At 34.3% G+C, this 17278-nt stretch overlaps 1 protein-coding gene across 5 annotated transcripts in view; it reads left to right on the top strand.

Moving 5' to 3' along the window:
• The first annotated feature begins 10909 nt into the window (after window positions 1-10909).
• The window catches only part of LOC136039992 (zinc finger CCCH domain-containing protein 11B-like), a 33418-nt gene continuing 27049 nt past the window's right edge, over window positions 10910-17278 (top strand). The window contains exon 1 of one of the 5 annotated variants that reach the window (XM_065724083.1): window positions 10910-10930. Coding sequence is in view for 4 of the 5 variants with exons in the window: in XM_065724059.1 (XP_065580131.1) it covers window positions 15300-15380 (81 nt within the window). In the remaining variant the exon portion in view is untranslated. The other 4 variants (XM_065724074.1, XM_065724079.1, XM_065724059.1 and 1 more) reach the window with 4 other exon arrangements.

Raw genomic sequence — 17278 nt, forward strand, 5'->3', positions numbered from 1 at the left:
GACCATTTTCCAGATCCTTTTTAAGCAGGCTAATGTGGCCAACCAATAACATATAGGCTACCCAACAAAATTTATCAAGAAAATATACTCAGCGACCTTTTCCATAAAGCAGACGAGTCGGTGCCAATCTGACCAACTTGATAAGAAAAACAGACAACCAAGGTAAGCCCAAGGACAAGCCCAAGGTAAATTTGAAAAGGAAAAAAACTATTTCTGAAACAAAAATATTCTCAGAGATAGGTTATTCCACTTTGTCAACAGAATCACAGAAGAAAAAAAAAACAATATTTTGGCAATATCTCCAAAAACAAATTTTCAGGTTCAGAGCTATGGCAAGTCTTAACCAATAGGCACTGGTCAAACGAGGAATTTTGGAGAATTCACCCCCAAACTAACTTCAAAAATTAAGCCTCGACCACATTACCAGAATAGACCTTTGTGATGCTAAAACTGTTCTAATTACTAATCAAACACTATATTTTCGTAACTGTGACAGTCCAGTGGGTATGTTGAAAGACATGCTGAACATCGATGATTTGTAGCTTTGAAATCCATACTTATCATAATACTTTAGAAATTTCATTCTTTTTTGGCGCGATATTTACATAAAGGTAACCCCTGTCCCCCCACCTGGGAAAATTTTTAGGAGCACCGTGAAAAGTACGATTTCATTTCTATTGATGTACTTCCCATGGTTGAATACTGAAAATTACGGTAAATTAACTCAATAAAAACACAAAACTCTCTAAATTAGAGATCAAAACAAACTGCAATGTACAGTGCTATGCAAAGTCTATGAATACACTATTTCTCGACCCAATCCCAAGGACAAGAGCTCCCCCCCCCTCCCATCCCTCCTTGACTAGCTAGGCCTTACAAAAAATTGTCTCTCTAGCCCTTTGCATCAACATCAGAAGTTTATATTTTGTTCTCGTTTTTTTTCAATAAATTTGTCACTGTGCATCGTGATTATAATAATTCAGACTTAAAAGAAGTTTACCATATATTTATCCTATCAACATCAGAAGTTTATAATTTGTTTTCGTTTTTTTTCAATAAATTTGTCACTGTAAATCGTGATTATAATAATTCAGACTTAAAAGAAGTTTACCATATATTTATCCTATCAACATCAGAAGTTTATATTTTGTTTTCGTTTTTTCAATAAATTTGTCACTGTGCATCGTGATTATAATAATTCAGACTTAAAAGAAGTTTACCATATATTTATCCTATCGAAAAAAAACTAACACTTAATATTGGCGAATGCAGATACATAATTAAAGATAATACTTCTGCAGTATCTTTTTACCTTGTGGATCCCTTAAAACAAAGGATAGGTCTCAAGGGCTAAGAGGTAGGAGCCTCTAGGGACCTTCTGTGGAGGGCTAGGCTTCACTCTAGACGATATACTTTCTTTTCATACTAAAATCAAACATTTTTCTCAGATTTTAATTTAAAAGATTTTAAATTACGCAAGTGATCCAGAGAACTTATATTAAGCACTATACCTAACTAGTAAGGCACTTAGGAGAAATATTTTTACTGTCCCTTTGTATCAATACTTAAATACAACACTTTTTTTACCAAGCAAATTGTGGTGTTTTTATCATACAGCTGCCCAGTCATCAACCCCTCGCTCTTTACGCAAAAGTTTGACTTTTTGTCCCAATTCTTAAAGAACGGCAGCTGAAGCACGTGGGCTGTTGCATTGGATTAAGAAGCTTTTTAAAAGCACTAAAAAAATAATTCAGAGTAACGAGCGAGAGGTTGAAGAGGGGCAGGGCCCTCATACACGAATAATTTTTGTTGATTTTACCTTTCCAGACTGCTCCTTACTTTCAGTTGAAGAAACTTGTTTGTTCTTTTTTTTAATTAAATAAAAAAAAACTATTTTTTTTTAGCTGAAAGTAAGGAGCAACATTAAAACTTAAAACGAACAGAAATTACTCCGTATATGAAATAGGTTGTCCCCTCCGCAATCCCTCGCTCTTTACGTTAAAGTTTTTAATTGTTTTAAAAAGTAGAATTGTGGTAAAGAGTCAAACTTAAGCGCAAAGAACGAGGGATTGCGGAGGGGACAACCCATTTCATATACGGAGTAATTTCTGTTCGTTTAAAGTTTTAATGTCGCTCCTTACTTTTAGCTAAAAAAATTAGTTTTTTTTATTTAATTTCTGAACGTTTTTGAATTAATGCATGTTTGGTTTTGGCTCTACGTACATAAATTATTAAAATGAAATTTGTATATTAATTCTTTTTTTGGCTAAATGGCTTTGTCTTGGTTTTGATCAGACGATTTTGAGAAATAAGGGGTGGAGAAGGAGGCCTAGTTGCCCTCCAATTTTTCGGTTACTTAAAAAGGCAACTAGAACTTTTAATTTTTAACGAACGTTTTTATTAGTAAAAAATATACGTAACTTAAGAATTAACTTACGTAACAAACTTTCATAATCTTATATTTTTATTATGTATACGAGGGGGTTTGTACCCTCGTTAATATCTCGCTTTTTACACTAAATCGTAAGTTTTGTCCCAATTCTTTAAGAAAGACCCCTGGATCAGAAAGGCCGTCGAATAAATAGTTGAAATTACTAAAAATACTTTAGCATAAAGAGCGAGGTATATATCTCCTCCTAAATACCTCGCTCTTTATGCTAAAGTATTTTTAGAATCCCTCATATGCGTATTAATCTCTGTTCGTTTTAAGTTTAAATGCTACTCCTTCCTTTCATTTGAAAAAAACGTTTTCATGTTTATTTTTCATTGTTTTCTTATAGTAATGCTAGAAAATCCTGCGTACTTTTCATTGAATTTTTCTTCCCCATGACAGATTCCTCCAAGGAAAGATCCTCCAACTTTTCCCCCTCCCCTCAGCCCCACCCCCAAACAAAATAAAATCCCCCTGAAAACGTCTGTACACTTCCCAATAACCATTACTATATGTAAGCACTGGTGAAAGTTTGTAACTTGCAGCCCCTCCCCCAGGGATTGTGGGGGAGTAAGTCATCCCCAAAGACATAGTTATTATGGTTTTCGACTATGTTGAACAAAATGGCTATCTCAAAATTTTGATCCGTTGACTTCGGGAAAAAAATGAGCGTGGGAGGGGGCCTAGATACCCTCCATTTTTTTGGTCACTTAAAAAGGGCACTAGAGGTTTTCATTTCTGTTAGAATGAGCCCTCTTGCGACATTCTAGGGCCACTTGGTCGATACAATGACCTCTGGAAAAAAAAATAAAATAAAAATAAACACGCACCCGTGATTTGTCTTCTGGCAAAAAATACAAAATTCCACATTTTTGTAGATAGGAGCTTGAAAATTCTACAGTAGGGTTCTCTAACACGCTGAATCTGATGGTGACATTTTCGTTAAGATTCTACGACTTTTAGGGGGTGTTTTCCCCTATTTTCTTAAATAAGGCAAATTTTCTCAGGCTCGTAACTTTTGGTGGGTAAGACTAAACTTGATGAAACTTATATATTTAAAATCAGCATTAAAATGCGATTCTTTTCATGTAGCTATTGATATCAAAATTTAATTTTTTAGAGTTTTGGTTACTATTGAGCCGGGTCGCTCCTTACTACAGTTCGTTACCACGAACTGTTTGATCGTTTTATAGAATTATCGGATTGCGGGTTGTGAGTTTGCTTCCCTTCAAATCTTTGTACCCACGAGCAATTCGACCGGGAAAAAGTTTTTTGGGCATCCTGTTCCTGTATTTCTTTTTTTTGTGAAAAAAGGCCGTGTCTTGAAACGATTTTTAGTACATTAGCTTCCTCTTAACCCAAGGACGCACGGTTGAAAATTTCAAACTAATTAGGGACAAAATACTTTTTGGCCTGTTTCTCTCATTTTTTCTTATATCGGATAAGGCCACACTCAGGTACCGTGGTTAAAGATGGTTTTATGATGGAATCGGTAAATGACACAATCACCTTTCATGGAAGAAACGAGTTTCAGTCAAAAGGTTAATGCATATGAATCAAACATATCAACACTTTCTAATCCACCAATACCATATCATAGAGAGTCGTTATTTGACTTATCATACCAAATATCAAGTAGCAACATATGTAGTCCGGAGTAGACGCTAAATTATTTGTCAATCATATTTTACTAAAAAGTTACCTAATTTATAAAATGTTCAAGTGAAAATTATACAACTATAATGGATTCTAGAGGCTACAACAATGATGGGTGATGGGAGGCTATAACAATGATCTTATTCCCATCGATTTTGTTTAGAGCTTTATTTACCATCATTTACAATTAAAACTATTTGGGATCGCAAGTATTTAGTGAATTAATGGTCTTCAATAGCGAGTTGGAAATTTGGATCCACAAGTGTTTAGGCCGCAACAGCGACAAATTCCATAGTAAAGATAATAGTACTATCTCAAGAAAATATCTGTCAAAAAGCTTATCTTTTCTTTTCATTCTGGATTTTTAATATTCTTTGCAATGGGTGTTCCTTGTACTGGATGTGTAAAGCATTGTTTGTACACAGTGTGTGTAAAGTTCCCAAACTTAAATAAATACTAAAACTACTACGAACAACTCATCAAAGCATAGAGTTGCCTGAGGTCAAGAAAGCTTTGCACGTTCCTCCTCTTCCATCCCACTGCGTTCCGAGCTTCACTCTTCACCCCATCCGTGGAGCTCCTATTTCCTTTAAATGTTTTCTTATGACCTTTATTACAAACGAATCTGTCTCAGCAACGAAATAAGTGTGGAGCAACCGCGCATGCAGTTGTAATGAATTACATGTGTGCATGTAGTTCAATGAACTGTATTCAATTATCTAATGACTAAAGTTACACAAAAAGAATTCCTCTTGTTCAAAAGCTTATTTTTCTGTCATTTTAGAGAGTCTAGTAAATAATGTAACCAAACCCAAAAAAGATAGAGCAATTTATCGGAGAAGTGAAGTAAAATGGAATGAATTTACTCACTTGGTAAGTCTGTCATTTATTGGAAGTCTTGCAGTGAAATTTCGAATACCACAATCGAGAGTTCCTCAGGGAATCATTGCTATTTATTGCAGCCCAACTCATGACATGAATTCTGTAGAAAATGCCAATTAGTTGTCTAGAGATCTTAACAATCCTAATAATGGCTGAGACAGTTCACAAAACATCAACGAATCCAATATCTTTTAAATCACAGTTTTTTAGATCTCTTAAGTAAGAAGTATTTGCAACAGCTCAAAAGAGAGCCGAATAGAGCATGTGGGAGCAACACTTTTCACTTTTGAATTTGTTAATAACTAAGAATATGCTTGATGTGACACGTTACACCATTAGTTCATATTTGACAAGAGCAACCGTGCCGTTCTTCCAATTGAGTTAAACATAACAGCATCAGTTGCTCAAAGTGGTACAGTGAGGTATGATTTATGCAAAGGTGATTGTGAGGGATTCTAATAGTCCGTTTTATATTGCAAGCGAACTAGTGAGTTGAGTAGCCTTACTTTGAAAATGAATGATCAAGCTAATTTTATCAAGGGTATTTAATAGATGGCTAAAATATGTCCATGTTACGTAGTATTACTCCAACGAACATTAAAAAGTGACAAAACTCCCTAGATTCATCCTGGAGGTTATCTGTGAAAGTAAGTCAAAGTGGCAGAAGAATATAGAAACTAAAAGTGTAGAAAATTGGAATATATATAAAATTACCCATAATGAAGCTAATAAGTATTTTCATAAAAACCATGAAAAGTTGCCGTCGATTATCTCTTCAATACATAGGTATCCGAAAAGATATTGGAAATATGTTAGTAAATCACATAAGCAAAGTCTAGTTTTATCAGGCGCACGATGTGATATACGTGGCCGAATTGTCCACAAATATAAAGAAAGCTAAATATATTCACTGTGTATGTTTTCTGTATTTTTACCGTAATTTGCATTATTGGCCCCACCTACTTTCGATCGGAGGATGTGATTTAATGATTCAAAAATTAATACAGATTTTAAGTTCAAATAAATTCCCTGATATTCATGTTTTCCAACTCTTGCCTAGCGTCAGTTGTGGCAAAAACACCTGGCCTACTTTAGAATCGGTTCTTAATAATGGCAAATGTCCAATCAGTCGTGAAACCCCGTCAAAAAAGGACCTGTATCAGATATGAGAAATTAGAAAAACAATAATCTTTTGCCAAGTTATGGAATGATTTTTGTCTCAAATATACGACTTGTATAAACCCTTATCCACGCTTCAGGAAACACTTAAAAAATCATCAAAATTAACCATTATAATGCAAAAAATGTGGGTACTGCAGAAGCTCTTACTAAATTTTTAATTTTGATTATCAGGCGTGCAAAAAGTCTAAAGTTGCCAGTAGCAGAATTCCAAAAGCTGCCGACACATTAGCAGTACAACTTGTGTTTTGACAGCTTTGCTTTGAGCAAAAAGTATTTATATAAATAAAATTTAATGAACAGTAACAAATATAACTTAGTATAGCTTACAGTTAGAAATATCAATAGTTTTCTGAATCACAATTAAAATGTAATCTAATTCAGTGACAAGCCATGTACTAGCCATAAATATCATTCTTCATAATTTAATATGTACCATTTTATCAAAAGTATTGTATCATATTTACTCTAATACTGCTAGTAGAGCATAGCATTCAAAGTTTGAAGTATACTGTATATAGCTTACTGCTGTTACTTTATGGATGGAGTTGTATACTTCAATACTATTGGTGCTATAAAAATAATGCATATCCAACTGCATAATTGATGCTCACTGATCACTATACTACAACTATAAAAAAATATCATATGATTTTCTGGGAGAACAATATTGATTGGCCGACGGGTAGTCTCATGTATCATGAAGCTGTGAAAAATTATTTTTGCCTAATCTTATCCCCAAAATAAACAGAGAATTGCTATTGCACTGTAGTTTGGCTGTTCTAGGCTACTAATCTATACTTCCCATCTTTCCCTTTACCTGCTTTAACTATACATATACATTGATAGCTACCAATTCTTTTAAGATTCTTTCAACTGACGAATAAACAGTTTTGAGAGAATTTTGCTATTTGTGCGAGATTTGGACAAATATTCACTTTCAGTTGAAGTGAAGCGGAGTAAGTAAAAACTTGTCCACAAGGACAAAAGATAACAAAAACTTAAAAGTAAATTTTCAAAAAGCGACATTGAAACTCAATGAGCTTTTAGTTTGAACAAATTTTAGAAAGCACAGCGTGAGAAGAGATACATCTTTTTTTGTAGAAAAAAAGAGATACATAGATCTCGTTAGAAGAGATATTTTAAGAAAAGAAACATCACCTAGTAAAAACCAGAATTTCAAAAACGAAAACAGCTTTTTTGTTTTGTAGTTGCTCTTTTTTAGAGTTTTGATTCCTGTTGGGTTGAATTAATTACAATTCATTACCAAGGACTCTATGATCAATCTTTAATACATAGAAAGAAAACGATAAAAATGGGGTTTCTTGAAGCCAAACGACTTATTTACTTGACCTGATGCTCCTGCCGAAATGCTTCCGGCGTCGAGAGTGATGCTACATGGTGCCTCCATTTGGACCGGTCTCTTGCAAGGATGTGGAAATCCTCCTGAATATTTGCCAAAAGATAGACGCCAAATAAGGCCAAACGAGAATACTGAAAAGACACACAAAGCGAACATTTTGAAGCAAAAGCGAAAGTATTTGTTTTTCTAACATTTTAATATCAACAAAAATGTAAATTTGTTCCAAGCAACAAACGGCTTTGGTGGAAAAACTTAATGTTAAAAGTGTAGTAACAAACATGAATTATAATGCAAAGTTTAAATGATTTAATCCCCAAAATTTAACTTCAGTCATTCTAGTCCAGGTAAATACACAGGGTGAAAAATTACTTTCTATAGAAACTCTATTTTATACTCTGAAGAAATGAATAGCAATAAAGCCAGATGGACAGACCTTTTTAGGACTGTCTCAAATATTAGTTTTGAGAAATATCAGAAAATTTTAGTAGACCTAGTAAACTACTGTTATAAGACATGAAGTTATTTTAGCTCTAATCAGAAGCTATCCGATTCTATTCAATGCCGCATTTATATGTCTGTATCTTAAACTTGTTGTGAATCTAAGAGACAAAATTATTAATCTTTTTGATGAAAAATCCTCCAAATAATAATCATCATTTAAAAGTGATTTTGTTTATCCACATACTGTGATTAATATCAGCGTAAATTGTTTCATTGAAACTACATAATGGCAATCAGCAGAACAAACAAAATTATGTAATTTCACTGCAAACCAAGATTGTGGTTTTATATAACGAATCTTGCAAGTTCATATATTTTGGATTGGGAGTTTATAAATTTTGTCGTTCCATAGTTCACAATTCAGAAGTCCAAATTTTACAAACCAGTTTCACATAATTGTTTGCTCTATTGAAAGTTCTAAATCATGTTTCAAGATTTTGTTTTTTTAAATTGGTCACATTGAACTTAATTATCAAATACTCTCGGGCAACAAATTCGGACTAGAATAAAAGAAAGATGGTAGAATCTGAGCTCAAACTCTCTAGGCTAGCGAGTTTTCACTGAGAAAATCAATTTTTATGATCACGCGATGATCCTTATGGTTTTAATCTGGCTCATTTCTAGTCAGTCCTGAATGTTCAACAATTTTTAGGCATTTTCCCTTAGCGGCAATGCTATGGGTACCAGGGTTGCCAAAGGGACACTTTTAGTGCTTTTTTGACACTTTTTCACTCTGGGTGACACCGTGCCACTATTGGGTGAAAAAAGGCAACTTTTTGAAAAAAGGACACTTTTTGGCATTTTTTTCTTAACTGCAACTGCTTTTAATTTGTGCTTTGTGCTTTTCAGGTTTGCTTTCGTCTTAGGGATTTTTTTTCGTATCCGCACTACTTTCCTTTTCAGAAGCGCGAAAATTCAAACGTGGTGAAACATGTGACTTGCTCAAGAGAGTTTAGAAAAGTTTTTTTTTTTTTTATAAAAAACTGAAGCAAGCATATAACTGCTGGTAAGTAAAAACTTAAGGTCTTTTATGACTTGTAGTCTACAGGAGTACGCACAGGTGTGACCTGGATAGTACTTAGCATCAAACTGTCTGATCCTGATCTGATTTGCTGCTGCTTAATAATTTTTTGGACGAGGGTAAGCCTTAACAGATTCTTTCCAAAGTCAACATAATGGACAACGATTTTCGTTTTTTGCGTGTTTGGGGGGGGGGGTGACAAGGGACCCGATCCAAACACGCATTAAAAAAAAACTATGCGGCTTATTTGTGTTTTTTAGGTCGCTTTCACGAAATTTTCAAGTATACTTGAAAATCCCACTCAAGTTCTCACGCTGTGTGACCGGGGAACCTATCTAAACTTTCAAATATACTGGAAAAATGAGCAGGTTCTCAAGCCGTGTGACCGGGGGACCTATCTAAACTTTCAAATATACTGGGAAAATGGGGTTCTCACGCCGTGTGGTTTGGGGAGACCTATCCAAATTTTCAAACATACTAAAAATATGAGCAGGTTCTCACCCTAGCAAAACGACTCGGTTTGCCGGGCCCTGGAACCTCTTGGAGCGCCCTCTGGAGGCTTTTTGGGCCCCTACGATCGCTCTAGGTCGTCTTAGATCGCCCTGAGAATGGTCTAGATTTTTTATTTTTTTTTAACAAAACAGTAGCTTTGAACAGATTTCTTGTACAAGAATTCTGCATTAAAGTTTCCCTTCATACTCTCACATTCTTGTAATTTTCTCCTTTCGTTCTTGAAAAACTTTGCCTTGATATTTCTATAATTTGATATTTCTTTGTTTTTTGAAGAATAGATTAGCTTTATACAGAACAAGTGATATTTGTCTTGTCATTATTTCTCTCCTTACCAAGTTTGATCTCTTAGTTAATTGATCTCATGAATACATTAATGCTTGGATGAAATAACGCTGTGGTTGTGTATTTTTGCGAGAGCAACGTTACAAAACGCGTTGGCGAAAGCCAGGTGAAAAGGATGTGAAGCACGTTCCAAGCCATGCGCGTTTCACATGCTTTTCGATATCAGTCTGCGGGAAATGGTCGACAAAATATTGTAGAAGATCTGATATGCTACTGAAGGAAAAGAGGGAGCGAGGCCAATTAAGCCGTGTCGGCAGAGACAGACATAGTATCTGTGGTCTGCTGGCGCAAATCTTTTAAGCCCTGTCTTCATTATGGCGTTTTCTGGCCGAGACATCTGGGGCGACTCACAGCGAAGACAGGTTTTATCGCCGTTTTCGTTTTCTCGCGGTACAGAGTAGACATTTTGGCTGAAAACGTAAAAACTAAACAACACATTTTGTCATTCATCTTAGATGTACTCCAAGTTTTCTTTACGTTCCTGTAACACCGCAAACGCAGTACAAATGATTCAGAATCTTCTGCAGTTCCTGAAATAAGACTGTGCTTTCGAATTTTTTGCCAAAACGACGAAAATGAAAACAGTCGTCCAAAAAGCGGCAGAGCCGGTTCTGGTGCCGGAAAATGCCATAAAAAACAGGGCTTTACTGAGTTTTCGGAATAAGAATAACTAGTACCACCAAAGGTTTGAGAAAACCCGAGAAATTGTATTGAATTCTTTTTCTTCTTCGCGTATTAGGCGATTTGAGGTTTTACATGGGATTTTACTTATTTGAAGAACCGCTTTGCATTTACTCGAAAAATAAGAACGTAAATCTGGCCCTGGAGTTGTGTGAAAACCATTTAAAGCCTTTTTTGTCAATTTTTTGAAAGTATATTGGCTAATTTTCTAGGAGAACACTAACCCTGTGTTCTTTTACTTGTCCAATGGGATTTCCACTTATTGGGGTTTAATCCCTAAAAGATAACAACAAATACTAATCTGGCCACGTGTCACTTGAAACGGCACGAATAACTACAAGAATAACAACATTTTTCACATGTAAAATAGCCTATATTATTACTTTAATGCTATGTCAAGTTCTGACGAAAAAGAGGCTGGGCTTTCGGGCCTGTTTCTAATTTTACAGGCAAATACACCTTCGGCAATTATTTCGGAGCTGGGTAGCCTAATAAAGTTTGTGTGGGCAGAAGTTTAATTGTAAGATTGCAAATTGTGGTTGTCATATGCCTTTTTTAGTCATTCCATTCAAGAAGCTTTGGATATTTTTTATTGTGATAAATTGTCTTAATGCTCTGAAAAAGGAAAAATACTTCAATTGCATAGGATAGGAAAATTTCACTAGTCTAATCAATTTGAAGTCCTAAATTAGCCAGGGAAGTGGTTTTTCACTAAAAAATCACCACCTTCTTTGGACTCCAATTATAAAGCCCTCTTTTTGGCCCCCTTGAGCCAGTATCCAGTTCCCGATTGTCATTTACACTAAATTTCACTTTCTGTTACTTATTTCTTGTCAATATTACTAAGGGGTCATAGTTAAGCACTAGAAAAGTCATTGTTAAATAACATGTGCTTATGTATATATAGCTTTTTGCTACTTATTCTTCTCTGGTTATATAATGCTTGATGTGGTATAAGCCAAGAGAAGACCTGTAGACCTATAGAAGAAAACCTGTTAAACAAAAGATGATTCTTTGTAATTTAGATAATAATTATAGCTAACACATTCTACATGCAGCCCTGCTCTGCTTTAGCCCCAACCCTCCTAATATGGAAATCTATAGCTGAAATTACATATTTTCTATTGATTCTACCAATCTATCCCTCAACCCTAGTACCTGTTAACTGAAGCAACTGTGGCAAAACAAGAACTGGAAAAACAAGTAAAAGATGGCAGAAAACATTGGAAATAGATAATTTAGGCTATATATTTGCAAATTAGGCATGTTAGGGATAAATTTTTTGTTGCTCATATTTTGACTTACAAATAAAGTGAATATACCACTTGATGCCTTTTTTTATGTTCTTTACAAATATAATAATTGCTTATATTGCTAGTTCAAATTTAAGCACTTTTTGACCTTACTTAACCTAACAAATTTTGGCAGTGAAAAAAATGCCTTATTTTGTCAAAAATAACCAAAAACACATACTTTAATTGAAAATTTGGGCTCAAAGAAGAAGAAAAACAGCATAATATTGTATAATTCATTGATCGAACTTAATTGTGGAAAATCACTGCTTATAGATTATACAACATTTAAAAATGGATTAATATTGAAACAGTAAGTTTGAGACCAATGTTTTAAGCTTTTTTATACCCAAAAACTATTTGGGTATATTTTGGTCATTTTCAAGAGCTCAAAAACTTGCAATTGAAGCACTTATTATGTTTTAAAGACCATAAAAAAGGCATCAAGGGGTATGTTCACTTTATTTGTAAATAAAAAATATGAACAACAGAAAATTTACCAATTATTAGTATACCTGATTTTCCCCTGGGTATATAGGCTAAGTGGAAGGTCACTTATACCTGATCCTGTCCCTACTGTTTTTACTTGGTTGAAAAAAATCCAAAGAAGGTTCCCATTGAAAAGGAAAGGTACCAAAAGTGAGATCGAATTTGTCATAGCTTGGAGGTTTGCCCCTTCAGTCTGTTTAAAGAAAATAGATTCATAATTGAAGCTTTGTTCATTTCAATCTTAGGGATGATCTACATTTGTTACACTTCATTAAATGGTTGTAAAGGGATACTTTTATTTATTTGTCTTGTTTGTTTTCTACATGATATTTTAAATCTTTAAATTGATATACATTTCTTACAAATTAATTAGTCATACCACAGTTCCATTTGCAAGTTTTGATCTACTTCATAACCCTGGTCTCAAGATTGCATATAAATTTATTTTAGCTAGGAAACATAGAACTCCTCTCTATTTAAGAGAAAATGGATGGACATAAGTAGGTTTTAATACAATAAAGTCCTAGGGCCATGGCAATTAAAACAAAACAATAAAGATTAACTTTAAAATGCTTGACATTACATAAATGTAACATTCACAAAATTTTACTTTGCACTCAGTTGCCAACCTGAGCAATTGCCCTAAGTTTTAAAACCTTGCAAAACATTCACCAGCCACCTCTTATGACCTACACTCTTGTCTGTACATCAACAATTCATTGAAAAGGAAGGACCACCTTACTGGCATTTCTTCCTTTGTACTTATATTTAATAGGTTTAAAAGAAAGCTTCTATGGCTAAGTCAGAAGCCCAGTAAAGGACCAGATGGTCCTTTAGCCAGGAAGAGCAATAGGAAGCTTGGGGCCAGTCATCCTATGCTTTCGCATACCCTTCCTGCTTACTGACCCCAGATTTCTCTGGGTAACCTGTTAAGTTTGGGTCAATTCTGGCTGAACTTACAGAGTCACATCACTGACCTTTGTCCCAAACCAAATAAACTGCTAATGCCAGGAATTAAACCTGTGCCCTTTGGATAAAGGATTCTCAACCTAGAGTGTCAGCCACTTAGGAATGAACACAAATGTCACCAGAGAACAGAAATTATTTGGAAAAAGAAAATATTGAAAAAAAAAAAACAACTCAAGTCATAGTTGCTCACATTTTTCACTGCTGTCCCACAAACAATAAGTATTTTATTTAGACAAATAAATTTTAAGACAGGTATCAACAAAACTCCATCAGGGATTGTATTTACTTAAGATACAATCAATATGAATGCTCAGTTTTGTGATATCCTGGTCTTGAAATAATAAAAAAAGAGAAATTATATGTTCTATTTGTTTTCCACCAGCCCATTTGAGAAACATCATTTGTGACAACAATATACCCATGGTTGGCTCAGAATCTCTCTAAAATGCTTTAAACAGAAGGAATTTTAAAAACAATTATACTGATCAGCAAGAAGAATATTAACATAACTCTCTAAACTTGGCACTTTTTAAGACAATTTTTAGCAAAGCAAATGCAAAACTTTAATGGTGTCCTGTGTCATCTAAAAAATAAAACATTAAAATGTGTCAGATGTATTTTGATATAAGATACCTCAGACTTTTAGTTGAATCTATGAAAGGAAGGGCCAGGTATTCCTTTACATTTTATACAACATGTAAAAAGAAAAACAGTTCAAATTTTTTCACAAAAGAAGAAGCTTGATGTAAAAAAATAAATGTATTTTTAACAGAAAGCAGCTGACATCAATGAAATCAAAAAACAAAAATTCATGGAGAAAAAATATATAAGCCATATGTTTAACCTATAATGAGGTGGCATAAAAGATTATTTCTAAAATTAGGAAAAAACAGTGTTATGGCTTAAAGTTCTGCTCAATCAACAGGAATTGTCTTTTCAGAACTAAGGCCAGAGAAAAAGAAACTGATAACCAAAAAATAAGGCACCCAAAAATTTCAGGACCCTCTAGAGGGAAAAGAAGTAGGTACAGTAAATTTATAGCAAACAGTATTACTGGCTTTTGTATAAAGTGAATATACCACTTGATGCCTTTTTTTATGCTCTTTACAAATATAATAATCGCTTCTACCAGAAATTATGATTCAAGCACTTTTTGACCTCTTAAATATGACCTAATTATGGGGTATAAAAAAGGCTTAAAACATTGGACTCAAACTTACTGTTTCATTATTAATCCATTTTTTTAATGTTATATTATCCACAAGCACTGATTTTCCACAATTAAATTGGATAAATAAATTTTATCAATGTTATGGTGTTTTCTTCTTCCTTGTTGCCAAAATTTCAATTAAAGCATGCATTTTTGGTTTTTTTTTTACAAAATAATAGGATATTTGAAATCACAAATCTATAATAGTTTGGAAACAAATTTGGGCTATATATTTGCACATCAGGGGGGTGGGGATAAAGCATAGCATATATTAAATATGTAAACTAACCATTGCTGTATAGGATATTCCTTATTCCTTAAGGAATATCTGGATCCTATATTCCTTAGGATCCAAAGGGTTTTTGGTGTTCTAGGCCCATCTTGCATAGGCTAAGCTTCATAAGGAGTCAGAAGTTTTTTGTTTATTAAAAAGGTTACTGAAAAGTCACTGAAAAGCTAATATTACACGATTTCACATGTTTATTCATTTAAAAAAAATGTAACATTGACGTCACTTATCCTCAATAATCTTTTTTTTTCGGGGTTAGAAAGTGCAAGCCCACAAACAAGTAATCCTTCGAGGGGGTGGTCCAGGTAACCTCTGACGTCATGCACGTCTCATAAAACGCTTGGATTAGTCAGATAAATAATCGGCACGGGGAAAAGTGTCCCTTTTTTGCTGAATTTGACACTTTAGCAATTAATAGTTGGCAACTCTCATGGGTAATCGGCGTTAGCATTTGAATGGTAAACATATTAGCCTAGAGATTATGAAAGAAAGTTCTTATAAATCTGCTAATCATCTCAACTCAGATGACTGTTACTTTTACTATTATTCCTCTTGTACAAAGGTAACCCATTTATATTTTGTGGTAAATTTATATGTATTCACATAATTTAGCTTGGAAGAAAGTGAATAGTTGGCATGACTTGATGCCATTTCTATGCTCTTTCCAAATTCAATAATCACTTCCAGGGCAAAAACTAACTTAATATAAAATTAGCTTTGAAATAGGCATAGGCTAAGGCTTTAAACTCCCTATTATAGTTTAGGGTAAAATTCTAGTTAATTGACTTCTTGCTATCTCAGAAAGGGTTTAGGTTAGGAAAATGAAAGTTTCAATGATACAGACTAAAGTAGGCTATGTCCTGGGAAGGTATTTTGAAGCAACTACCTCCACCCCTTCTCCCTCTAGAGGGCCCTGACCTTTGATGACCTTTAAAAATATGTGTGTTATAAAAGTGAAGCTTTGCACAATAGATCTTCTGCTTAATTGAAGTACAACAAAATTGTTTTCAGCTTCATAACTTTGCTCAATTCCGTTTTATATGGTATTAAAGATATGCAAATACATTTCCTAAATTTTGAAAAAAACATTGATATGGCTGAAAATTCTAGGCCTGCTCAAATAACAGGAATTGCATTTTCAGAACTAAAGGCAGAGTAAAAGCAACTAGTAACTGCAAATTAAGGTAAAATGTTGTTTTGTCAAAACTTCAGTAGGTATAGACCTGTCATAGACAAATTTCAGGGCCCTCTAGAGGGAGAAGGAGTAGAGGTGAGTACTTTAAAATACCTTCCCAGGACATACTTTAGCCTGGAGACCTGTCCCTGAAAGTTCCATTTTCCTAACCTAAACTGTTTCCGAGATATCAAGAAGTCAATTAACTTTGACTTTTTCATTGTATAAGCCTATCAAGGGGGGGGGGGTGAGTTTTCCATTTTAGGATTTTCTACAATCATGAATTCAATGGTGTATTTTGTAGTAAATCTGCAGGTTTTAGACATAATTTGGCTAGGATAAAAGTAAACACATCACTTAATGCCTTTTTATGCTCTTTCATAGTTTAGTAATTACTCTTGAGAGAAACTACATTTTGAGAATCTTAATGAGGCCCCAAATGTTAAAACAGTCCATAGTAACCAAAAGTTTAAAAACTTATTTCTAAAAAAAAAACTATCAAGGGAGAAAAAATTGCCATTTATAAGTGAATTCTAAAATTGTAATTTTTCTTAGTTTTAATAGTAACATCTTCCCATTCTTCATTATTTACCTATACAGTGTTGCCGGTCTAAATTTGCAAAGTATCTGTTTTTTTTATAAAGCCACAGATTGCATAAGCTGAATCATTTATTTTCTGCATTTGGGGAAACCTGTGCAGAAGAGAGCGATAACAAACACGAAGAGCCGTATTGGTACCAGCGGGATATTTCATCCTTAAACTGCTGGGGATAGGTGATTTGAGTATCCGCGCTTCCCACAGGTTCCCCATGTTATGAAAACCCCGTGATAAATTGATATCTGTTGGCTGAAAGCTTTTTTTTTCCCCGCATTTTTTTTCTAGCGATTTTTTCTCATATCATGCTGCCACCTAGCAAAATTAAGGCCACATCAAGTAGAAGACCAAAAAGGACTCATATAAGTCCAAAAAAAGGATCCAACAATTGTCTTGCCTCCAATATTGCATTAGAAAATGATTCTTATGTCATTCTTTGTGATGGGTGTGACAAGTGGATATGTACTGAGTGTCTAGACATGCCTGAACCTGAATATCTGCTTATCACAAAAATCCCCTGATGTGTAGATATTTGTATCAAGTGCCCAGCATGTAAATACGGATCAACATCTGTTAATACTCAAAATCCTAGTGTTGAGAATATTGTAAAAGCTACAATAGATAGCATGAAAAATGAGATTATTGATAAAATCCCATCTCAAGCGGCCTTTCAAGAAATTGTCCAAGCATC

This window comes from Artemia franciscana, chromosome 2 (genome assembly GCF_032884065.1).
Source record: "Artemia franciscana chromosome 2, ASM3288406v1, whole genome shotgun sequence".
In the NCBI taxonomy this organism is placed as follows: Eukaryota; Metazoa; Arthropoda; class Branchiopoda; order Anostraca; family Artemiidae; genus Artemia; species Artemia franciscana.